This window comes from Nerophis lumbriciformis, linkage group LG25 (assembly GCF_033978685.3).
Source record: "Nerophis lumbriciformis linkage group LG25, RoL_Nlum_v2.1, whole genome shotgun sequence".
NCBI lineage: Eukaryota > Metazoa > Chordata > Actinopteri > Syngnathiformes > Syngnathidae > Nerophis > Nerophis lumbriciformis.
Genome location: NC_084572.2, coordinates 9,867,779 through 9,895,000, shown reverse-complemented (window position 1 = coordinate 9,895,000; position 27,222 = coordinate 9,867,779). Strand labels below are relative to the sequence as shown.

At 42.3% G+C, this 27,222-nt stretch overlaps 1 protein-coding gene across 2 annotated transcripts in view; it reads left to right on the top strand.

The window, feature by feature from the left end:
- The window catches only part of LOC133621567 (uncharacterized), a 181,756-nt gene extending 159,352 nt beyond the window's left edge, over positions 1-22,404 (top strand). For both annotated transcript variants that reach the window (XM_061983675.1, XM_061983674.1), the window contains exons 11-15: positions 997-1,067; positions 4,190-4,300; positions 4,370-4,467; positions 10,621-10,690; positions 21,936-22,404. In XM_061983675.1, coding sequence (XP_061839659.1) covers positions 997-1,067; positions 4,190-4,300; positions 4,370-4,467; positions 10,621-10,690; positions 21,936-22,190 — 605 coding nt within the window. In that variant the 3' untranslated portion in view covers positions 22,191-22,404. The remainder of the gene's footprint in view (positions 1-996; positions 1,068-4,189; positions 4,301-4,369; positions 4,468-10,620; positions 10,691-21,935) is intronic.
- The last annotated feature ends 4,818 nt before the right edge of the window (positions 22,405-27,222 follow it).

Sequence of the window (27,222 nt, the reverse complement as noted above, 5' to 3'; positions counted from 1 at the left end):
CACTGTGCGCGCTTTTCGTTTGTACTTTATTTTGATATATTAAATAAATCATGTATTTACATTCCCGTCTCGCCCGAGCCAACTTTCCGTTGCATTCCGGAAAAGCAAACACCCAGGACCAAGTCATGACATACACTTTTGTTTTATTGTTTTATTTTTATTTTTTAATGAATGAAGTAACGTTTATGACAACCTTTTTCCAAAACACAATATAGAATGTGAGATATAACAGGACAAAGCATACGTTTATCTTTTGTTTTCAAAACACTTACAAAAATGTGGGTCCCCAAAAATTTACTGTGGGACCCCATTTTTATGACTTGATGGGGTCCCTGGGACCCCATTTTCAAAATTCCTAGCGCCAACACTGCTGTCAACAGAGGAGAAAAAATGCTTTATTTAAATAAATATATTATTTATAAAACAAGTTGGAGTATCATTGGCAAATGTTCACCTTGGCACGCATATGTGTCCCTTTTTTGGCGTTTCATAATATGGTCAGCCGAGCCTAAACAAACCCGGCGGGTCCAGAGGTTTAAGTGATATCAACTCTACCGCCTTTCTTCCCGCCACCAATGACCGCATGAATTATTCAGCATCGTCATTGGCGTCCGCTAAATTGAAGTGGCAGCGGCTTACAAGCGCCCCCCCTCGTTTAAAGCCGCTGGAATATTCACTCCGACACTCGCAATATTGTTTGTGGTGCACATTTGTATTCACTAGTTGGGCCTCAATAGTGGAAGATAATGAAAAGTTAGATTAGCATATTTATGATGTTCTTTTGAGGAAGGTAATCAAGAGTCTTTGCCCCCCTGGCCTCCAACATCTATTAATCTGCTTTCACAGAAAGAAGTGCCATATTCACCCCCCCCCCCAGGCCAACTGGACCCGGCGGTCCTGTGAAGCGCTTTGTCCCGTCTGACCCGTGATGGACTCCAGGAGCTGATAGTCAACCCAAATAACTTTGATTTCTTTGTCGTCTTTTTGTGCTCGCAGTCGACTTTTTGGCAAAGTTCTGCATCTTCAGTGCGGAGAAGCTGGAGGACTACAAGAAAGCTTTTCAGGCGGTAAGAATTGGGACACACTTTGAATAACTGTTTCACTTCCGATACAATACCCACATTGGAGCCTTTGGTATCGACCAATACCGATGTTGATACGATACGATATCAGGATGAATCATACTATAAAAGCCAAAAGCAGTGAAGTTGTAACGTTGTGTAAATAGTAAATAAAAAGAGAATACAACAAATCCTTTTCAACTTATATTCAATTGAATAGACTGCAAAGACAAGATATTTCATGTTCACACTGAGAAACTTCTTTTTTTTTTGGCAAAAAAGTTGTCACAGGGGCATTCTTACCACTGTGTTACATAGCCTTTCCTTTTAACAACACTCAGTAAACGTTTGGGAACTGAGGAGACACATTTTTGAAGTGGAATTCTTTCCCATTCTTGCTTGATGTACAGCTTAAGTTGTTCAACAGTCTCCCTTCTCATATTTTAGCCTTCATAATGCACCACACATTTTCAATGGGAGACAGGTCTGGACTACAGGCAGGCCAGTCTAGTACCCGCACTCTTTTACTATGAAGCCACGCTGTTGTAACACGTGGCTTGGCATTGTCTTATTGAAATAAGCAGGGGCGTCCATGATAACGTTGCTTGGATGGCAACATATGTTGCTCCAAAACCTGTATGTACCTTTCAGCATTAATGGTGCCTTCACAGATGTGTAAGTTACCCATGTCTTGGGCACTAATACACCCCCATACCATCACACATGCTGCCTTTTACACTTTGCACCTAGAACAGTTCGGATGGCTCTTTTCCTCTTTGGTCCGGAGGACACGACGTCCACAGTTTCCAAAAACATTTTGAAATGTGGACTCGTCAGACCACAGAACACTTTTCCACTTTGCATCAGTCCATCTTAGATGAGCTCCGGCCCAGCGAAGCCGGCGGCGTTTCTGGGTGTTGTTGATAAATGGCTTCCGCTTTGCATAGTAGAGTTTTAACTTGCACTTACAGATGTAGCGACCAACTGTAGTTACTGACAGTGGTTTTCTGAAGTGTTCCTGAGCCCATGTGGTGATACCCTTTACACACCGATGTCACTTTTCGATGCAGTACCGCCTGCAGTCTATTCAAATGAATATAAGTTGAAAAGGATTTGCAAATCATTGTATTCTGTTTTTATTTACCATTTACACAACTTGACAACTTCACTGCATTTGGGTTTTGTATTGTGCAACTATAATTACTTGTTTCTATTGACAAATGTGGTGTTTTAGATTGCGGTATTGTTCAATTAAGGACACGTATTAGCTTATCTAGCTTTTTGCTATGGTATGCTTATCAATCAATCAATCAATGTTTACTTATGAATCGAGAGTGTCTCAAAGGGCTGCACAAGCCACAACGACATCCTCGGCTCAGATCCCACATCAGGGCAAGAAAAACTCAACCCAATGGGATGACAATGAGAAACCTTGGAGGGGACCACAGATGTGGGATATTGTGAGAGTCCAGTCCATAGTGGATCTAACATAATAGTGTGAGAGTCCAGTCCATAGTGGATCTAACATAATAGTGTGAGAGTCCAGTCCATGGTGGATCTAACATAATAGTGAGAGTCCAGTCCATCGTGGATCTAACATAATATTGTGAGAGTCCAGTCCATAATAGATCTAATATAATAGTGTGAGAGTCCAGTCCATAGTGGATCTAACATAATAGTGAAAGTCCAGTCCATAGTGGATCCAACATAATAGTGAGAGTCCAGTCCATAGTGGATCTAACATAATAGTGAGAGTCCAGTCCATAGTATATCTAACATAATAGTGAGAGTCCAGTCCATCGTGGATCTAACATAATATTGTGAGAGTCCAGTCCATAATAGATCTAATATAATAGTGTGAGAGTCCAGTCCATAGTGGATCTAACATAATAGTGTGAGAGTCCAGTCCATAGTGGATCTAACATAATAGTGAAAGTCCAGTCCATAGTGGATCCAACATAATAGTGAGAGTCCAGTCCATAGTGGATCTAACATAATAGTGAGAGTCCAGTCCATAGTATATCTAACATAATAGTGAGAGTCCAGTCCATAGTGGATCTAACATAATAGTGTGAGAGTCCAGTCCATAGTGGATCTAACATAATATTGTGAGAGTCCAGTCCATAATGGATCTAATATAATAGTGTGAGAGTCCAGTCCATAGTGGATCTAACATAATAGTGAAAGTCCAGTCCATAGTGGATCCAACATAATAGTGAGAGTCCAGTCCATAGTGGATCCAACATAATAGTGTGAGAGTCCAGTCCATAGTGGATCTAACATAATAGTGAGAGTCCAGTCCATAGTGGATCTAACATAATAGTGAGAGTCCAGTCCATAGTGGATCTAACATAATAGTGAGAGTCCAGTCCATAGTGGATCTAACATAATAGTGAGAGTCCAGTCCATAGTGGATCTAACATAATAGTGAGAGTCCAGTCCATAGTGGATCTAACATAATAGTGTGAGAGTCCAGTCCATAGTGGATCCAACATAATAGCGAGAGTCCAGTCCATAGTGGATCTAACATAATAGTGAGAGTCCAGTCCATAGTGGATCTAACATAATAGTGAGAGTCCAGTCCATAGTGGATCTAACATAATAGTGAGAGTCCAGTCCATAATCGGGCCAGCAGGAGATCATCTTGAGTGGAGACAGGTCCGCAGTGCAGAGACGTCTCCAACAGATGCACAGATGAGTGGTCCACCCTGAGTCCTGACTTTGGACTGCTAGCGCTTCATCTGTGGTCACCTAATCTCCACGAAGGAGAGGGGGGCAGAGCAGAAAAGAAACGGCAGATCAACTGGTCTAAAAGCGGGTCTATTTAAAGGCTTGAGCATACAAATGAGTTTTAAGATGGGACTTAAATGCTTAGCTGTTGTGTAGCTGCTAGCTCCTAATAGCTTAGCCTATCTTTACTTTTTGTACATGACTTCTCTAGAATACAAGAAAACAAACCTTGTGTGCTTATTGGAGGACATTTAGATGTGAACTGCCTGTCCAGCTTTGCACAAGTCAACGCGCTGAAAAAACTGCTTGTATCGGCGTTTGTATCAGAGATTTTAGATGCAAGTTGATATAATCCAGTCCACCCTGACTTTGAATGACCGGGACTGTGGTCTTGTCAGGAGGACACTGATGAGGACGGTTACATCTCCTGCATCCAAGTTGTGGACGCCCTGAAAAGCATCGTCCCTGCCGAGCTGCTGTCGGACCAGGAGGAGGTCTACGTCTACAGGGTTCGCTACCTTCCACAAACGTGATGACAATTATTATTTTTTAAATGTCGGATCGGACTTGTGTGTCAGATCCTGGCCCTGGTGGACTTCAGGGTGACGGACGGTCTGGTGGACCTCAGACTCTTTGCTGTGATCGCCAGCCTGGCGCAGAAGATCGCCGCCATGGAGTAAGTGAGCGTCACCACCGTCAATAAGACGTTTGCTTACCTTCATGCTAAAAAATCATGAAGAATACTCTTTCCAAGTCATCGCACTTTCAACTCTTGTTAGAAGACACAATCATTATTTCAATCGAGGCTTTTTGCTTATTGTTTTTCTAAACAAAAAATAATAATCAAAACATAATTGAGATGATTTAATACAAACGTGTCAAAGCCAAGGCCTGGGGGCCAGATGTGGCCCGCCACTTCATTTTATTTGGCCCTTGAAAGCCTGTAAATAATATGCTAGAATTGCTCCGCCAAGTTGGCTACACACTTGTGGAAGTCGCTTCCTAGCAGCTCCACTGTCAGACACGGCACAGGAGCCCAGCGTGCAGGTTTTAACAAGGTTTTAATCAACACAGGTTTTTAACAAAAGTTTTCTCCAGCAGAACGCGACCTTTCAGTCACGTCCGTATCCTCTCTCTCTTCCTGCTCCCGGCCGCTTACTGTTAAAGACAACAGATGATTAGATTAACACGTACCACCTGTGACATCTAATCACCTGCCAGCTGTGTCTCGCCGTCAGCACTGCCACGCCCCCCGTCTGATGGTGCTCTGTCCTCAGCACCATGGACAGAGGCGGTGACCTTTGCTCCTGCAGGCAGCGCTGACAACATCTCCCTCCACAACACTCTTTCATGTTTTTGTTGATTTATTTGTTTTAATTTAATGAAAGCAATCTGCTTTATATCCTCACCACTTACATTTACACCCACTTTCTTACTTAGTTGGACAACAGAGTTATGTCGATCTAAAGCTATAAGCTAATGCTCGCGAGTAACACAATGTTTTTGGGCGGATCTTTCAGAGTTCACTGTGACATTTCCTACGCCACAGGTGTCAAACTCAAGGCCCGGGGGCCAGATGTGGCCCGCCAATTCATTTCATTTAGCCCTGGAAAGCCTGGAAATAATATGTATCAATAAAGTACTGTAACTTTACTTACTAAATGTATTCTTTCTTTCTATTTTGGGAGAAGAAGAAAAAGTACTCCATGTAATCGCAAATTATAATAACTTAAATGTTGTTTATATTATATATATATATATATATATATATATATATATATATATATATATATATATATATATATATATATATATATATATATATATATATATATATATATATATATATATATATATATTCAATCCATTTTTAGATAGAAATAAATACTAATAATAATGATTTCAAAGCAAGTTTTCCATCAAATTGTGCAATGTAAAAGTAGCAATAGATTTCATGGTCAAATTGGGAAATTTACTGATTTTTTTACAGCGTTTTCCTCTAAATGAAAAAAAAAACAGTACTTTTTTGACTGTAATAAACTGTGGTGCCGTTTTGGCATTTACAGTAATACACTGAAAAATCTAAACTTGTTGATTTGTGGTAAAAAATTAAAAAAACTAACAAAAAACAAGTAAACTGACAGCTCACGTGCCAAAATGTTACTGCAAAATTGCAGTTGTTTTTTTATTTACAGTAAAAATGCAAATGCAAATTTGCCTTTTTTTTTTACCATAAAAACAGGAGTACTGTTTTTCCATTTACAGTAATATACACTACATTTTCAGGTGAAATTATTGCAACTTACCATATTTTTTTTAACATTTTAGTTTTAAAAAAATCTACTAATAAAATGCATTTTAAAAAATGGTGTAATAATAGTATTCACTGTTGGAAGCGGCCCTCCGGGGCCAAACATAACTGCCATGTGGCCCTCAGTGAAAACCACTTTGAAACATCTGATTTAATAGGTCAAATGTAATAAATATAGAGTAGTACGTCATCTCACAAGAGGAGCAAAGTTATGTCGATCTCTTGCTACAAGATAATGCTAGTGAATAACACGGGATGTTTGGTACGGATCTTGTACACTGCAAAAACTGAAATCTAAGTAAGATGAAATATCTCAAATAAGGGTGATATTTGCTTATTTTCTGTCTGATAAGATAATTCTTCTCACTAAGCAGATTTTATGTTAGAGTGTTTCACTTGTTTTAAGTGTTTTGGTCCTAAATGATCTCAGTAAGATATTACAGCTTGTTGCTGAGATTTGATGACCTATATTGAGTAAAACATGCTTGAAACTAGAATATCAAGTGTTGCAAAGCTGTGTCATCAACACTCACAAGTATAAAACTACTTTTTTAAAGTAATCATTTCTTATTTCAAGCGTGAAATCAAAAAATCATGACTTTGACACAATTGTGTCTCATAATTAAAACAGATGACAGCCAAATGGACTTTGCTGTTTTATTTTCAATGAAACAATAGAAAATAGGTACTCATATAGTAGTACAGTTGGCACAGTACAGTAAAGTGACAGTTAATATTTAAACATTTAACATTTCTAACTATTTTGAACAGAAATAGTTCATCCACATTCAGATAAATTCCTCAAAATTACAATAATTTGGTCGGGGGCCGGGCTGTATATATACAGTATGTATACACATATATGTATATATATATATATATGTATATATATATATATATATATATATATATATATATATATATATATATATATATATATATATATATATGTATGTATGTATACATACTGTATACACATATATATATATATATATATGTATGTATGTATACATACTGTATACACATATATATATATATATATATATATATATATATATATATATATATATATATATATATATGTATATATATATATATATATATATATGTATGTATACATACTGTATATATACAGCGCGGTCCCCAGCCAAAAAAATGTTTTATTGTAATTTTGAAGAATACATCTGAATGCGCATGAACTATTTCTGTTCAAAATAGTTAGAAATGTCACATGTTAAATGTTTGAATATTAACTGTCACTTTACTGTACTGTGCCAACTGTACTACTATATGAGTACGTATTTTCTATTGTTTCATTGAAAATAAAACAGCAAAGTCCATTCATCTGTTTTAATTATGAGACACAATTGTGTCAAAGTCACGATTTTTTTATTTCACGCTTGAAATAAGAAATGATTACTTTAAAAAAGTAGTTTTATACTTGTGAGTGTTGATGACACAGCTTCGCAACACTTGATATTCTAGTTTCAAGCATGTTTTACTCAATATAGGTCATCAAATCTCAGCAACAAGCTGTAATATCTTACTGACATCATTTAGGACCAAAACACTTAAAACAAGTAAAACACTCTAACAAAAAATCTGCTTAGTGAGAAGAATTATCTTATCAGACAGAAAATAAGCAAATATCACCCTTATTTGAGATATTTCATCTTACTTAGATTTCAGTTTTTGCAGTGTACTTGTGGCGTGTGTTGACGTAAACGTCCACAAAAGGGTGAACCCAGCACAGAGCAAAAGTGGTCCTCTGGCCTTGTGTCGTCGTCCCCCCCCACTCCTCCCCATATGCCACACATTCCCACACACAGCGCCGTCTTCCTGCCCTGGGGGGGTTTCTGGCTTCCTTGTGACGGGAGCCAAGCCATCTCTGGAGGTCCCTAAAGGGTCAAGGCCTGCTCCTGGAGCCCTCACCCCGCACTGAGAGCTCCCTCTCAGCAAGAACAGAACCAGGGTCACGGGTCCTGTGATTTACGGGGAGGCCATTGTGTGCCGCCGGCGAGGGGAGGCCTCAGACGCGGCCACTTTGGCGGCCATCATGAAGGTCCATATGACACCTCCGCTCGCTTTCGGACGAGGAGGGAGGAGATTTGCGAGGTTGATAGCGAGGAGGAGAGAACAATAGCATCTTTCTGCAGTCTCATCCCAATCTCAACTGCACTGATCCTCTTACCTGCACGGCCTGCTAATCCAGCGGACTCTAATCCTGCTTCAGACGCGATCTGCAACTGTAGTTGCACAGGCAGCCTTTATTTCAGCGCAAACCTTGGAGGATGAGGCGGCCTCTCCACTTTGCATCCATTCTACCTGCAGGGGAAACCTGTCCAAATGTCAGCAGAGACACTTAAAGAGGAACTGCACTTTTTGGGGAATTTTGCCTATCATCCTGACTGAAACTAATTGTTGAAGCTTTGAAAGTGGAATTCTTTCCCATTCTTGTTTTATGTAGAACTTCAGTCGTTCAACAGTCCGGGGTCTCCGCTGTCGCATTTTACGCTTCATAATGCGCCACACATTTTCGATGGGAGACAGGTCTGGACTGCAGGCGGGCCAAGGAAAGTACCTGCACTCTTTTTTTTACGAAGCCACGCTGTTGTAACACGTGCTGAATGTGGCTTGGCATTGTCTTGCTGAAATAAGCAGGGGCGTCCATGAAAAAGACGGCGCTTAGATGGCAGCATATGTTGTTCCAAAACCTTCACAGATGTGTAAGTTACCCATGCCTTGGGCACTAATGCACCCCCATACCATCACAGATGCTGCCTTTTACACTTTGCGTCGATAACAGTCTGGATGGTTCGCTTCCCCTTTGGTCCGGATGACACGATTTCGAATATTTCCCAAAAAAATTTGAAATGTGGACTCGTCAGACCACAGAACACTTTTCCACTTTGCATGAGTCCATCTTAGATGATCTCAGGCCCAGAGAAGCCGGCGGCGTTTCTGGATGTTGTTGATAAATGGCTTTCGCTTTACATAGTAGAGCTTTAACTTGCACTTACAGATGTAGTGACCAACTGTATTTAGTGACAGTGGTTTTCTGAAGTGTTCCTGGGCCCATGTGGTGATATCCTTTAGAGATTGATGTCGGTTTTTGATACAGTGCCGTCTGAGGGATGGAAGGTCACGGTCATTCAATGTTGGTTTCCGGCCATGCCGCTTACGTGGAGTGATTTCTCCAGATTCTCTGAACCTTTTGATGATATTATGGACCGTAGATGTTGAAATCCCTAAATTTCTTGCAATTGCACTTTGAGAAACGTTGTTCTTAAACTGTTTGACTATTTGCTCACGCAGTTGTGGACAAAGGGGTGTACCTCGCCCCATCCTTTCTTGTGAAAGACTGAGCATTTTTTGGGAAGCTGTTTTTATACCCAATCATGGCACCCACTTGTTCCCAAATTAGCCTGCACACCTGTGGGATGTTCCAAATAAGTGTTTGATGAGCAATCCTCAACTTTATCAGTATTTATTGCCACCTTTCCCAACTTCTTTGTCACGTGTTGCTGGCATCAAATTCTAAAGTGAATGATTATTTGCAAAAAAAAAAAAATGTTTATCAGTTTGAACATCAAATATGTTGTCTTTGTAGCATATTCAACTGAATATGGGTTGAAAATGATTTGCAAATCATTGTATTCCGTTTATATTTACATCTAACACAATTTCCCAACTCATATGGAAACGGGGTTTGTCCTTAGATTTCAGTTTTTTGCAGTGCAAGCGTCACAATAACAAACATATTTGGACGGAAGTAGGTCACAAGATGTTTCCCGGAGACCGCCAAAATGTTGCCATGCTTTTACGCCAGCATGGAGTCTGCTGTGTCTGCCCAGCAGGGGGCCAGGGGAGTGAGAATGGGTAAGGCCAGCCCCATTCCCTGGTTTACGTCGGCCATCATCACGCCATTATCAGCATTTGGACTCTTTTACCGCAAACCAAGTGCAATTAATGATCATTAGCTGTCCTGTCCTGCCTCGTCCTCATCAACCCCCCCATCCAAGCCCCCATCACGCCCGCACTCACAAGATCCAATCAGAGCCCAGGAAGCACTCAGGCGTAGCGTGCAGTCTATGGCCATTCTTTGCTCAAACAGGAGGGGCTCGTTAACGCCGGGCACTCGTTAGCGGCGGGGCGGCCGTCGCTGTGCCACACGTTCCGATTGTCCCGCCAGGCTGACGTTTTGCTGCAGCGAGTGGCACCCGAGTGTGCCCCCGGGGGCGCCCGCTCCCCTGTCCCCCATCCTCCACACGAACCCCCGCTCACCCGCAGTGACACCCCCTCCCGCCCTCGCCCCCAAAAGGCAGAGCAGTTGTAGCCGTTATTGTGGCGCATTGTTTGGTTGGTGAGCAACCACAATGGACTCACAACACTTTAGCATCACATGACCGCCCCAAAAACACCCGCCAACATCACATGACCTCGCCCGCCTAAAACACCCGCCGACGTCACATGACCTCACACCATCCTCACCTCAAACGCTCTTTTCTTCCTCTGCAGCGACTTCATGAGGTCGCTGGTCACCAACATGGACCTTCGCTCGCTGGAAGTACGACTCTTCAAAGTCAAGGTAACGACAGTCAAATAGCACCACTACACCATGACTCAGCAGTATTTCCTTCCTCTACACCATAGGTGTCAAACTCTGGCCCGAGACTCCCAAATTTCAGGATTGTAACGTCCCCTTTTCATCCAGTCCAACAAGTGCTGGCTCAGTTACATAACATGTGCGGCTTTGGCACGCACACAGAAGTGAATGCAACGCATACTTGATCTTCAGCGATACAGGTTACACTGAGGGTGCCAGTATAAAAACCTTTAACACTGTTACAAATATACGCCACACTGTGAATCCACACCAAACAAAAATGACAAACACATTTTGGGAGAACATCCGCACAGTAACACAACATAAACACAACAGAACAAATACCCAGAATCCCATGCAACGCTAACTCTTCCGGGATGCTACAATATACACCCCCGCTACCTCCAAACCCCCCCCTACCACACACACCAAGGTTAAGAACCACTGACATAGGGTTAGGGTAAGGGTTAGGGTCAGGGTTAGGGAAGACTCTTAGTTAATGGCTTACTGGTATTTTTTGGACTATAAGTCGCAGTTTTTTTCATAGTTTGGCCGGGCTCCAGTGCGATTTATACATGTTTTTTTCCTTCTTTATTATGCATTTTCGGCAGGTGCGACTTATACTCCGAAAAATACGGTAGTTATATTGTAAAACTTACATACGAGTAGAAACACTATGGATGGATAGAAGACAGTATGTCACTCTACTTCCGGTTTGAAAGCACTAAATGGAAGGACACTGCAAACGTGTCCAAAAGATGGCGCCATAGCACAAACAATAAAACACCTTGTAGGTGTATTTGCTTGTTTTCCCCACCCCTATTTTTATCATGGCTGTTAGCCAAGAAAAATCCATAAATTAACTGCACCGTCTTATAAGCCAAAGGCTTCAAAGTGTAGGAAAAAGTAGTGACTTATAGTCCGGGCGTCAGGTTCCAGGTGTTGTGCCGGATAATGCACCCCCGGCGGAGAAGGCACCCCCTGACGGGAGTGTTATATCAACTAAAGCCCACACTTAAAATTTCCACGTGCAAGATTGAATCTATTTGAAAAAGTTATTTAATAAGGAGCCAAAAGTGCAAAAAGAATAATGTTCGTGTTGGAGGAGTTGTGAATGAATGAAATATGAAATACGTGCCGCAGTCTGCAGGTGTACCTAATGTTGTGGCCCAGCAGCGTCTGCAGCACGGATTTGATATTTGCATTCACATGAGTGTGCGTTAGAGATGCGCGGTTTGCGGACACAACCGCGGAGTCCGCGGATTATCCGCGGGTCGGGCGGTTGAAATAAAAAAATGTTTTATTTTATCCGCGGGTCGGGTCGGGCGGTTGAAATTAAAAAAAATTAGATTTTAAATAGATTCAAGCGGGTGGCAGTTAAACCAATTCGGAAATATATATACATAGTTAAATGTTGTTACCCACATATGAAAAACGAGCAGGCACCTGCAGCATATGCCACAACAGAAGAAGAAAAAAAAAAGAGAAGGACACTTTTACGGAGCGGAGAGGGTACCCCTCGCCGGGGTCCGGGACCGAGGCCCCTTCCCCCGAGAGGGCCCCACCGGGAGCCGTAGCTGAGGTGATCCGCGAGAAGGGCCCGACGCACGTCCAGGGTCACCACCGCGCCCACCGCACCGACACCCCGCCTCGTCCGCCTTTGCCGCGGCCGGCGTCACCCGCAGCAGGTAAGCAGCTTACCTGCCCGCCACCCCCGTGGCCGGGGGCTCGTAACAGGGGTCACTCCGCGCGCTCCGCCCGCGCAGCTTACCTGCCCGCCACCCCCGTTGCCGGGGGCGTGTAACAGGGGTCACTCCGCGCGCAGTGCGCTCACGAAAGGGGTGGGGCTCACCCTGGTGAGCCGAGTGGGCCACTTTTGGTAAGCAGAACTGGCGCTGCGGGATGAACCGAACGCCGGGTTAAGGCGCCCGATGCCGACGCTCATCAGACCCCAGAAAAGGTGTTGGTTGATATAGACAGCAGGACGGTGGCCATGGAAGTCGGAACCTGCTAAGGAGTGTGTAACAACCCACCTGCCGAATCAACTAGCCCTGAAAATGGATGGCGCTGGAACGTCGGGCCCATACCCGGCCGTCGCCGGCAGCGAGAGCCGCGAGGGCTAGGCCGCGACGAGTAGGATGGCCGCCGCGGTGCGCGCTGAAGCCTCGGGCGCGAGCCCGGGTGGAGCCGCCGCGGGTGCGAGGGACATCACACCTCCACGCGCTTGGAGGTGCGCTCAGCGCGGCTCCCAGATGATTGCGCACTGGTGTGCGTCTGGGCCGTGACAGCGTGGCACGCATTGAATGTCTGTGCTACATTGGATCAGCTAGTCTCCTTTCTTTAACAGGCAAAAGCTTTATAACCTCACTAATGCCTTGCATCGTCTATATTAGATATATAACAACGGGCGGGTGCGGGCGGGTGCGGGCGGGTGCGGGTTTGATTAAAAGTTAGTTCGGGTGGATGCGGATGGTTGACGACTTTTGTGATGCGGTTGCGGATGAAATAATTGCCTATCTGCGCATCTCTAGTGTGCGTACAGAAGCCGCTCATATCTTGTGACTGGGCGGGCACGTTGTTAGAAGGGATGAAAAGCGGACGTGACGACAGCTCGTAGAGGACGTTAAAAGCAGTGCCTGTAAGGCACGCCCCCAAGACTGTGGAACACGAGATATAATGACTGATGAACACCTTCGTTCGATAATGAGGGTTGCCTCAGCTCAAAGCCTGAGCCCCGACATTAATGAACTAGCATCCAAGGTATCTGGCTTGGGCACATCAGATTAGATCAGTGTGTTGCAAACTGAGCAGTTTAAAGTCCTGAATGGTTGGTTTATTCATTATTTTATTTTCAAATGTATTAGCCTGTGGAAAAAGTTCATGTTGATATTTACCTCAGAAGGCTGCAAATAGAAAAGAGACATTCAATTTTTATTTAAATTGTATTTGATATGCCATTGATATTTTTTAATTATTATTATTATTATCTGAAACTCGATTTTGCATGTCACTATAAAGTTATATAAGCCTTGCTTGTTCAATATTCAATGCAAAACTTGTTTGGGTCCCTATTAAAAGGTTAATTTGTTCAACCTTGGCCCGCGGCTTTGTTCAGTTTTACATTTTGGCCCACTCTGTATTTGAGTTTGACACCCCTGCTCTACACCATGACTTAGCAGTATTTCCTTCCTCTACACCACGACTCAGCATTTATTTCCTCCTCTGAACCTTGACTCAGCAGTATTTCCTTTCTCTACACCAGGGGTGGGCAATTATTTTTTTACCGGGGGCCGCATAAGCAACCCGAGCACTGCTGGAGGGCCACACCGACCATATTTCAATTAAATTTTGCTGATATTATTTTTGATATACCGTAAGATAAATAATAATAATAATAATAATAATAATTTCATTTAACCTTACTTAACTTTATACAAAAGCAGATTGCTTTTGATGGTTTTATTTTTAACACTGTCTTACACAACACTTCCTGATGTATAATACAATGCAAAAATGTCCATTTTTGTCACTTCATCCTCTTTAAAAGTCCAAAATTTTTCCCCGTCAGCTTTGGACAACCATCTGTTGTCACACCTGCCAGCTTGTCCCATTTCAGTCCTAACATGTCCAAACACGCATTTACCTCTGTGAACAAGTCATTACCTGTGGTTGTCTCTTTAATTGACTGCATGGCTGCCAGCTACTCCGTGATTTGAAAGTCTGCGGTTATCCCACGTAAGAAGATGAGCAGCTGGGCGGTGTCACGTACATCGCAGCTCTCATCCAAAGCCAGCGAAAAACTGTCAATGTCGGCTCCAAGTTGTCATGTCTGTGTAATCATGTTTTGTTTAGTTTAGTTATTGGACTCTTTAGTTTCTGGCTTTTCACTCCCTTGTCTTGTTTCCATGGTTACCCATTAGTTTCACCTGTTCCACGTTTGGACTCATTGTGCACTCTTGTTTGTCACCATAGCAACCCATTAGTTTTCACCCGCCCTCACGACTCACGCACCTGTCTTTAATCATGTCACTATTATTTAAACCCATTGTTGCCAGGAAGTCTCCCTGGCGACATCATACCCCTGACTCTCTGCTTCACACTTTGTTTACCTCTGCGCACTTCATGCCATGTCCAAGTAAGTTGTTTCTCTTCATGCCACAGTTAGCGACTTTTCTTCATGTCCTTAGTATTTTTGCACACTCCGCTGTGAGCGCCTTTTGTTTATACCTTTTTGTATTTTTTTGAGTTAGAATTCAAATGTATTCACCTTCACGCCATGTCTGGTCCAAATGTTCATTTGCACCACGGGAGAACAAAACAAAGCCATGGTCCAAGTCTTGACACAAGTTTCCAGCGATGGTCTCAACCCGCCTCGTTACAGTGCGTCGGGAGAGTGACACGTTCTCAAATGTGCCCCTCTTCGCCGGGAAATATCAGTGCAACAAAGTCCAATAAGCACTCCTTAATAAACTCTCCGTCAGAAAACGCCTTACTTTTTCTGGGGATTTTGTGAGAAATGACGAAACTTGTCCTGACGGCTGCATCTCTGGGGGTGTGAAATTTGGCAAAAAGTCCTTGTTGGGTTTGCAGTTTTACCATCAAAGCATCAGCCTCATCAGACAGATTGCGGTATTTTTCCTCGTGCTTCATCGTGTAGTGGCGATTCAAATGATATTCTTTAAACACAGCAACCTGTGTACCACAAATTAAGCACACGGCTTTACCTTTAATTTCTGTAAAGAAATACTTGGCAGTCCATGTCTTGTTGGAAACACGCCATTCGTCATCAACTTTTCTCTTTTTAGCGTCTCGGAGGTAACCGGGCATCACTTGTCGCTGTGCACCTTCACTCACAGGTTACACACGGACATACGCCCATAAATAACACTTTTCAAAATAAAAGCAGCACAGTTGTATTGCACGCACAACATAAATGTTTTTTTCAATTTGTTTTGTAATTTGTGATTGCCGCTGTTCACATTCACTCACAATCCCGCACGAGCATACGTCCACACGGAAGTAATACAAATAACGCTTTTCAAAATAAAAGCATCACCGTTGTATTGCACACTCGACATAGATACTTTTTTAAATTTATTTTGTAGTTTATGCTTGGCCTCACGCGGGCTCGGACAGGGACGCACAAAGGGCCGGATGTGGCCCGCGGGCCGCATAATGCCCAGGTCTGCTCTACACCATGACTCAGCATTACTCCCTGACGGGTGTAGTCGTGACGTAGTAAACACCCGTTGATGCGAAGGCGCACACAAACATTCCCCGGAGAGAAAGAAGTAAGATGGCAGCTTTTTTCCTTTTCATAGATTAGCGCTGACTTAATCTCATTAAAGCTGGGCTGGAGCCAACACAACTGCTAATCAGTCAGACTCTGTCGGACACAGCTGGCCCGCCTGACGGGCCCGCTCGCCGTCCTCTTTCACTCGGTGAGGCAGGTAGAGAGAGAGAGAGAGAGAGAGGCTTTGTAGTGTCAGAGATAGCAGCTTTGCAGGCTAATTGGCTAATTGCCAAGAGGGATTAGAACCTAGACCCACTTCTCAATTATTATCGAGCCTACATGAAGTGTGCGAACCCGTGCACTCACACAACAACAGCCTGATGTCATGTCACACTGCACACACCATCATAGAACACAATCTGAACATTACTACACAATAACAAAATGACACAATCACAAGATAAAACAAAAAAACACCGTTGTAAATGTAAAACTGCACTATAGTGCACACACAATCACACATCAACACAACCTAAACATTACTACACAATCACAAGATAAAACAAATTAACACCGTTGTACAAACCCCGTTTCCATATGAGTTGGGAAATTGTGTTACATGTAAATATAAACGGAATACAATGATTTGCAAATCATTTTCAACCCATATTCAGTTGAATATGCTACAAAGACAACATATTTGATGTTCAAACTGATAAACATTTTTTTTTTCCAAATAATGATTAACTTTAGAATTTGATGGCAGCAACACGTGACAAAGAAGTTGGGAAAGGTGGCAATAAATACTGATAAAGTTGAGGAATGCTCATCAAACATTTATTTGGAACATCCCACAGGTGTGCAGGCTAATTGGGAACAGGTGGGTGCCATGATTGGGTATAAAAACAGCTTCCCAAATCTAAGATGGACTCATGCAAAGTGGAAAAGTGTTCTGCTGTCTGACGAGTCCACATTTCAAATTGTTTTTGGAAATATTCGACATTGTGTCATCCGGACCAAAGGGGAAGCGAACCATCCAGACTGTTATCGACGCAAAGTTGAAAAGCCAGCATGTGTGATGGTATGGGGGTGTATTAGTACCCAAGACATGGGTAACTTACACATCTGTGAAGGCACCATTAATGCTGAAAGGTACATACAGGTTTTGGAACAACATATGCTGCCATCTAAGCACCGTCTTTTTCATGGACACCCCTGCTTATTTCAGCAAGACAATGCCAAGCCACATTCAGCACGTGTTACAACAGCGTGGCTTCGTAAAAAAAGAGTGCGGGTCTTTCCTGGCCTGCCTGCAGTCCAGACCTGTCTCCCATCGAAAATGTGTGGCGCATTATGACCCCGGACTGTTGAACGAATGAAGCTCTACATAAAACAAGAATGGGAAAGAATTCCACTTTCAAAGCTTCAACAATTAGTTTCCTCAGTTCCCAATCGTTTATTGAGTGTTGTTAAAAGAAAAGGTGATGTAACACAGTGGTGAACATGCCCTTTCACAACTACTTTGGCACGTGTTGCAGCCATGAATTTCTAAGTTAATTATTATTTGCAAAAAAATAAAGTTTATGAGTTTGAACATCAAATATGTTGTCTTTGTAGTGCATTCAATTGAATATGGGTTGAAAATGATTTGCAAATCATTGTATTCCGTTTATATTTACATCTAACACAATTTCCCAACTCATATGGAAACGGCGTTTGTAAATGTAAAACTGCACTAAAGTGCACACACAGAAAGAATTTATAAAAAACTATAGTGTTTATAATAGAATGTCATCATAATATATAATAATAATGCAAGTAACCTTCAGTGACAATCTACAATGTAAATAGTCATGAAAATGAAGAAAACGCATTGAATGAGAAGGTGTGTCCAAACTTTTGGCCTGTACTGTATATGTTTATGCTCAATATTGCTAAATTAGTAACGTATCAGATTGACATGCATACACAATTAAAGCAACAGCATTTATTAATTTGCCATAAGTGCTGAAATGAACAGTGCTATGAGAGAGAAAGCAAGATGGGACCGCAAACAAAGTTGCATTATTCTCTCCATAAAATGTCAAAAGGCCTGGGATTATGGAGGTTGTCAAGATGGAACACCACCAGGTTTTGCTTTGTCCTGGTCACTTCGTAGGCATGGAAATGTTCTTGAAAGGTAACTGGACATAAAAGGTCAAGTGAGAAGTAAAAGTTTGTTGTTTAAAATGACAATTGACTCAATCTGGTAAAAGATGTCATGACGTGGACTTTGGCGGGGTTTGTTTTCCCGAGTTGCAAGGAAATTGGAGCGGACATGGCGTGAAGGTAAGTACATCTTTATTTTAACACTAACAAAAAGGTGTAAACAAAAGCGCGCACAAGGCGGAGGTACAAACTTGGCTAATGAAAGCAAAAACTAGCACTTGGGCAAAAGCTATGGACATGAAACGAAAACACTTACTGTGACATAAAAATAGACAAAACTCACTTGGTATGGAACTATGGCATGGATCGCGTGATCATAGGAATAACAATGGTAGCATGAGTAGTAGAGGTAATGTCGCCAGGGCGCCTGCCTGGAAACTACAAGCTTAAATAATAGTGTCTTGATTAGTGACAGGTGCGTGAGTCCAAATGTGAAACAGGTGAAACCAATAAGTTGTCATGGAAACAAAACAAACAAGAGTGCACAAACAGGAACTAAAAAGAGTCCAAAACCCAAACAGAACATAGCCAAACAAAAACATGATCAACAGACATGACGAAAGACAGGCATTTCACACTCTAATTTGCCACAAATGACCAAATAAGGACGCTAAACTAAGCCATTGTGTTTAGCCCAGTTAACTTTCATAACTCCAATATACATTTAAATGGAGACGCCAAAATATTAGAAAGACTTTCCAAGCGTCACAATAACAAACATATTTGGACGGTAAAGTGAGAAGCAAAAGTTTGTCGTTTAAAATGACAATTGACTCAATCTGGTAAAAGATGTCATGACGTGGACTTTGGCGGGGTTTGTTTTCCCGGGTTGCAAGGAAATTGGAGCGGACATGGCGTGAAGGTAAGTACATCTTTATTTTAACACTAACAAAAAGGTGTAAACAAAAGCACGCACAAGGCGGAGGTACAAACTTGGCTAATGAAAGCAAAAACTAGCACTTGGGCAAAAGCTATGGACATGAAACGAAAACACTTACTGTGACATAAAAATAGACAAAACTCACTTGGCATGGAACTATGGCATGGATCGCGTGATCATAGGAATAACAAGGGTAGCATGAGTAGTAGAGGTAATGTCGCCAGGGCGCCTGCCTGGTAAGTACAAGCTTAAATGATAGTGTCTTGATTAGTGACAGGTGCGTGAGTCCAAATGTGAAACAGGTGAAACTAATAAGTTGTCATGGAAACAAAACAAACAAGAGTGCACAAACAGGAACTAAAAAGAGTCCAAAACCCAAACAGAACATAGCCAAACAAAAACATGATCAATGGACATGAAACGAAAACACTTACTGTGACATAAAAATAGACAAAACTCACTTGGCATGGAACTATGGCATGGATCGCATGATCATAGGAATAACAAGGGTAGCATGAGTAGTAGAGGTAATGTCGCCAGGGCGCCTGCCTGGAAACTACAAGCTTAAAAAATAGTGTCTTGATTAGTGACAGGTGCGTGAGTCCAAATGTGAAACAGTTGAAACGAATAAGTTGTCATGGAAACAAAACGAACAAGAGTGCACAAACAGGAACTAAAAAGAGTCCAAATCCCCAAACAGAACATAGCCAAACAAAAACATGATCAACAGACATGACAAAAGGACAAGCATTTCACACTCTAATTTGCCACAAATGACCAAATGAGGACGCTAAACTAAGCCATTGTGTTTAGCCCAGTTAACTTTCATAACTCCAATATACATTTAAATGGAGCCGCCAAAATATTACAAAGACTTTCCAAGCGTCACAATAACAAACATATTTGGACGGTAAAGTGAGAAGCAAAAGTTTGTCGTTTAAAATGACAATTGACTCAATCTGGTAAAAGATGTCATGACATGGACTTTGGCGGGGTTTGTTTTCCCGAGTTGCAAGGAAATTGGAGCGGACATGGCGTGAAGGTAAGGACATCTTTATTTTAACACTAACAAAAAGGTGTAAACAAAAGCGCGCACAAGGCGGAGGTGCAAACTTGGCTAATGAAAGCAAAAACTAGCACTTGGGCAAAAGCTATGGACATGAAACGAAAACACTTACTGTGACATAAAAATAGACAAAACTCACTTGGCATGGAACTATGGCATGGATCGCGTGATCATAGGAATAACAAGGATAGCATGAGTAGTAGAGGTAATGTCGCCAGGGCGCCTGCCTGGAAACTACAAGTTTAAATAATAGTGTCTTGATTAGTGACAGGTGCGTGAGTCCAAATGTGAAACAGGTGAAACTAATAAGTTGTCATGGAAACAAAACGAACAAGAGTGCACAGACAGGAACTAAAAAGAGTCCAAAACCCAAACAGAACATAGCCAAACAAAAACATGATCAACAGACATGACGAAAGACAGGCATTTCACACTTTAATTTGCCACAAATGACCAATGAGGACGCTAAACGAAGCCATTGTGTTTAGCCCAGTTAACTTTCATAACTCCAATATACATTTAAATGGAGCCGCCAAAATATTACAAAGACTTTCCAAGCGTCTCAATAACAAACATATTTGGACGGTAAAGTGAGAAGCAAAAGTTTGTCGTTTAAAATGACAATTGACTCAATCTGGTAAAAGATGTCATAACTTGGACTTTTGCGGGGTTTGTTTTCCCGAGTTGCAAGGAAATTGGAGCGGACATGGCGTGAAGGTAAGGACATCTTTATTTTAACACTAACAAAAAGGTGTAAACAAAAGCGCGCACAAGGCGGAGGTGCAAACTTGGCTAATGAAAGCAAAAACTAGCACTTGGGCAAAAGCTGTGGACATGAAACGAAAACACTTACTGTGACATAAAAATAGACAAAACTCACTTGGCATGGAACTATGGCATGGATCGCGTGATCATAGGAATAACAAGGGTAGCATGAGTAGTAGAGGTAATGTCGCCAGGGCGGCTGCCTGGAAACTACAAGCTTAAATAATAGTGTCTTGATTAGTGACAGGTGCGTGAGTCCAAATGTGAAACAGGTGAAACTAATAAGTTGTCATGGAAACAAAACGAACAAGAGTGCACAAACAGGAACTAAAAAGAGTCCAAAACCCACACAGAACATAGCCAAACAAAAACATGATCAATGGACATGAAACGAAAACACTTACTGTGACATAAAAATAGACAAAACTCACTTGGCATGGAACTATGGCATGGATCGCGTGATCATAGGAATAACAAGGGTAGCATGAAAAGTAGAGGTAATGTCGCCAGGGCGCCTGCCTGGAAACTACAAGCTTAAATAATAGTGTCTTGATTAGTGACAGGTGCGTGAGTCCAAATGTGAAACAGGTGAAACTAATAAGTTGTCATGGAAACAAAACAAACAAGAGTGCACAAACAGGAACTAAAAAGAGTCCAAAACCCAAACAGAACATAGCCAAACAAAAACATGATCAACAGACATGACAAAAGACAGGCATTTCACACTCTAATTTGCCACAAATGACCAAATGAGGACGCTAAACTAAGCCATTGTGTTTAGCCCAGTTAACTTTCATCACTTCTATATACATTTAAATGGAAAATAGGAAGTACTTTATTGGCACATATCATTTCCAGGTGTTTGCGGGCCAGATAAAATGTTGTTGCGGGCCAGCCTTGAGTTTGACACCTGTGATTTATATGTATTGTGTATTTAATCTGTGAGTAAAAGATGTGGTTTCTATAAAGAAACTTTTATGACACATTTGGAGCAAAACACTGCATGTTGTCATCTCATGTATTTTATATGATTTGTTTTATTGTGAAATTTGTTTTTGGATTTCCACCTTGGCAGCAACTCTTCCTGTTCCTCCTGGAGGGGCGGCGAGGCGAGGTGGGATCTCTGCGGGGCGTCATCAGCGCCGAGCAGTTTCTCCTGGAGCTGAAGGCCGGCGGGATCCACCTGGAGGAGGAGGAGGTTGCCATCAGACAGAAGCTCCAGAACCTTCCCCCTCTGGACCTGCTGGACTTCCTGGCCTACCTGCCGCTCTTCATGCTCATTCACAAGTCTGTCGTCGCCAACCCCCTGGACGACTCGGGTCCAGTCTGATCTCCGACCTCAGGTCCTGGTCCTGGTCAGGCGCAGTATGGCACCTGGTGAGGATCCCTTCCCGAAGCAGCAACGTTGCTGTCTGTGGTGCTGAAATGACTTCTCCGTGATGTTGATACATTTCTAAAAGACGAAATGTGAGTTTCACACATAAAAGAAACGCCTTGCAACATTATTATTAAAGTACAAAAGCCAAGAGCAGTGAAGTTGTCACGTTGTGTAAAAGGTAAATAAAAAGAGAATTCAACAAATCCTTTTCAACTTATATTCAATTGAATAGACTGCAAAGACAAGATATTTCATGTTCACACTTTGAAACTAATTTTTTTTTTTTTGTTTGCAAATAATCATTAACTTAGAATTTAATGGCAGCAACACATTGCAAAAAAGTTGTCACAGGGGCATTTTTACCACTGTGTTACATGGCCTTTCCTTTTAACAACACTCGGTAAACCTTTGGGAACTGAGGAGACACATTTTTGAAGTGGAATTCTTTCCCTTTCTTGCTTGATGTACAGCTTAAGTTGTTCAACAGTCTCCCTTCTGCTATGTTAGCCTTCATATTGCACCACACATTTTCAATGGGAGACAGGTCTGGACTACAGGCAGGCCAGTCTAGTACCTGCACTCTTTTACTATGAAGCCACGCTGTTGTAACACGTGGCTTGGCATTGTCTTGCTGAAATAAGCAGGGGCGTCCATGGTAACGTTGCTTGGATGGCAACATATGTTGCTCCAAAACCTGTATGTACCTTTCAGCATTAATGGTGCCTTCACATATGTGTAAGTTACCCATGTCTTGGCCACTAATACACCCCCATACCATCACACATGCTGGCTTTTACACTTTTTGCTTATAACAGTCCGGATGGTTCTTTTCCTCTTTGGTCCGGAGGACACGACGTCCACAGTTTCCAAAAACAATTTGAAATGTGGACTCGTCAGACCACAGAACACTTTTACACTTTGTCCATCGTAGATGAGCTTGGGCCCAGCGAAGTTGGCGGCGTTTCTGGGTGTTGTTGATAAATGGCTTTGGCTTTGCATAGTAGAGTTTTAACTTGCACTTACAGATGTAGCGACCAACTGTAGTTACTGACAGTGGTTTTCTGAAGTGTTCCTGAGCCCATGTGGTGATATCCTTTACACACTGATGTCGCTTTTTGATGCAGTACCGCCTGAGGTATCGAAGGTCCGTAATATCATTGCTTACGTGCAGTGATTTCTCCAGATTCTCTGAACCTTTTGATGATATTACGGAGCGTAGATCAATCAATCAATCAATCAATCTTTATTTATATAGCCCTAAATCACAAGTGTCTCAAAGGGCTGCACAAGCCACAACGACATCCTCGGTACAAAGCCCACATACGGGCAAGGAAAAACTCACCCCAGTGGGACGTCGATGTGAATGACTATGAGAAACCTTGGAGAGGACCGCATATGTGGGTAACCCCCCCCCTCTAGGGGAGACCGAAAGCAATGGATGTCGAGTGGGTCTGACATAATATTGTGAGAGTCCAGTCCATAGTGGATCCAACATAATAGTAAGAGTCCAGTCCATAGTGGGGCCAGCAGGACACCATCCCGAGCGGAGACGGGTCAGCAGCGCAGAGATGTTCCCTGCCGATGCACAGGCGAGCGGTCCACCCCGGGTCCCGACTCTGGACAGCCAGCACTTCATCCATGGCCACCGGACCTGTGCCCCCCCCCCCCTCAAGGAAAAGGGGAGCAGAGGAGAAAAGAAAAGAAACGGCAGATCAACTGGTCTAACAGGGGGGCTATTTAAAGGCTAGAGTATACAAATGAGTTTTAAGATGGGACTTAAATGCTTCTACTGAGGTAGCATCTCTAATTGTTACCGGGAGGGCATTCCATAGTACTGGAGCCCGAATAGAAAACGCTCTATAGCCCGCAGACTTTTTTTGGGCTCTGGGAATCACTAATAAGCCGGAGTTCTTTGAACGCAGATTTCTTGCCGGGACATATGGTACAATGCAATCGACAAGATAGGACGGAGCTAGACCGTGTAGTATTTTATACGTAAGTAGTAAAACCTTAAAGTCACATCTTAAGTGCACAGGAAGCCAGTGCAGGTGAGCCAGTATAGGTATATATATGTGTATATATGTATATAAAGGTATATACAGTATAGGCGTAATATGATCAAACTTTCTTGTTCTTGTCAAAAGTCTAGCAGCCGCATTTTGTACCAACTGTAATTTTTTAATGCTAGACATAGGGAGCCCCGAAAATAATACGTTACAGTAGTCGAGACGAGACGTAACGAACGCATGAATAATGATCTCAGCGTCGCTAGTGGATAAAATAGAACGAATTTTAGCGATATTACGGAGATGAAAGAAGGCCGTTTTAGTAACACTCTTAATGTGTGACTCAAACGAGAGAGTTGGGTCGAAGATAATACCCAGATTCTTTACTGATTCGCCTTGTGTAATTGTTTGGTTGTCAAATGTTAAGGTGGTATTATTAGATAAATGTCGGTGTTTAGCAGGACCGATAATCAGCATTTCCGTTTTCTTGGCGTTGAGTTGCAAGAAGTTAGCGGACATCCATTGTTTAATTTCATTAAGACACGCCTCCAGCTGACTACAATCCGGCGTGTTGGTCAGCTTTAGGGGCATGTAGAGTTGGGTGTCATCAGCATAACAATGAAAGCTAACACCGTATTTGCGTATGATGTCGCCTAGCGGCAGCATGTAAATACTAAAGAGTGCAGGGCCAAGAACCGAACCCTGAGGAACTCCGCACGTTACCTTAACATAGTCCGAGGTCACATTATTATGGGAGACGCATTGCATCCTATCAGTAAGATAAGAGTTAAACCACGACAAAGCTAAGTCTGACATACCAATACGTGTTTTGATACGCTCTAATAAAATATTATGATCGACGGTATCGAAAGCAGCGCTAAGATCAAGAAGCAGCAACATAGATGACGCATCAGAATCCATCGTTAGCAGTAGATCATTAGTCATTTTTGCGAGGGCTGTCTCCGTAGAGTGATTTGCCCTGAAACCGGATTGAAAAGGTTCACAGAGATTGTTAGACACTAAGTGTTCATTTAGCTGCTGTGCGACAATTTTTTCGAGGATTTTCGAAATAAAGGGAAGGTGGGACACCGGTCGGTAGTTTACCATGAGGTCAGGATCAAGGTTAGGTCTTTTGAGCAGAGGATGAATAATCGCTTTCTTGAATGCTAGGGGAACAGTGCCAGAGGAAAGTGATAAGTTTATAATATTTAGCACTGATGGACCTAATAATACAAAAAGCTCCTTGATAAGTTTCCCAGGAAGTGGGTCAAGTAAACATGTTGTTTGTTTTATCCCACTTACACGCTGTAATAGTTCCTCTAATGTTATTTCATCAAAAAGAGAGAGACTATTTTGTATTGCAGTATCCGTCGTAGATACAGTTGTATCTGTGTTCATAGAACCCAGTTGTAGCTGGGATGCGTTGTCTTTAATCTCCTTTCTAATGAGTTCAATTTTCTTATTAAAGAAATTCATAAAGTCATCTGCCGAGTGGGTGGAGCTATTGGGAGGAGTCCCTTGTTGGGTTAGCGATGCTACTGTACTAAACAAAAATTTAGGGTCGTTTTTGTTGAGGCGGATGAGATTTGAGTAATATTTAGCTTTAGCTAAGGTAAGCATGCGTTTATACGATATTAAATTATCACTCCATGCTTGATGGAAAACCTCAAGCTTGGTCACGCGCCATTTGCGTTCCAACTTTCTACATGATAATTTATGAGCTCTGGTTTCCTCTGTAAACCATGGGGTGCGCCTTTTAGGGGCCCTTTTTTGTTTTAGCGGTGCTATACTATCAATGGTTTTGCGCAGGGCATTGTCAAAGTTGTTAGTGAGGTTATCAATAGAGCCGACATAATTTGGGAATGGTGCCATTACCGAAGGCAGTAGGTCAGCGAGAGTCATCGTTGTGGCGGCATTAATGTTGCGGCTGGTATAGCAGTTATTATTATTATTAGTTTGTTGACAATGAGTCAGAACTTCGAATTTTATAAGGTAATGATCGGACATTACTTTAGTATACGGGAGTACCATAACTTTGGAGGTGGTGACACCCCTGACCAGCACTAGATCTATCGTATTGCCGTTGCGATGCGTAGGATCATTTATTATTTGTGTAAGACCACAGCTATCAATTATAGTCTGGAGCGCCACGCACTGAGGGTCCGATGGGGTATTCATATGGATATTAAAGTCCCCCATTATGATTATATTGTCTGCGTACGTCACTAGATCAGCAACGAACTCTGAGAATTCATTAATAAAGTCCGAGTAGGGCCCTGGGGGGCGGTAGATAACAGCCATATCGAGAGGCAGCGGTGCGACAGACCTCATAGTAAGCACCTCAAACGATTTGTATTTATTATTTAGGTTAGGGGTAAGGTTAAAGTTTTCATTGTATATTAGTGCGACCCCCCCACCCCTTTTAAGGGGACGGGCAATATGCGCATTCGTATAGTTAGGAGGAGATGCCTCATTTAGCGCAAAAAATTCGTCTGGTTTGAGCCAGGTTTCGCTAAGACCAATGACGTTAAGATTGTTGTCTCTAATGACCTCATTAACTAATAACGTTTTGGGAGACAATGATCTTATGTTTAAAAAGCCCATATTATAAGTATTGGGCTGTTTTGACGAGTTTTTGTTTAAATTATCCGTAGTAGAAATATTAATAATGTTGCGTTTATTATACGTAGTGCACTTTAAATAGTTTCGACCATATCTAGGAATTGATACGACGGGAATTTTCAGATTGTTTGCTTGATGCTGCGATAGACTGAACGCATCATGATTTGCCACCTCAGTAGAATGCATATCTACCTCTAACACATTCACAACAGAAAACACATTATGTGAGTTGTGTCTTATTCTAAGAGAATTGCTATGCGTACAGGAATTATCCAGCCTGGCGCTGGCTAGTTCTAGCTTAACTGACTCCTCACCCGGACTAGCAGGCTCTGTAATTGCCTGTGACCGGGCTTGCT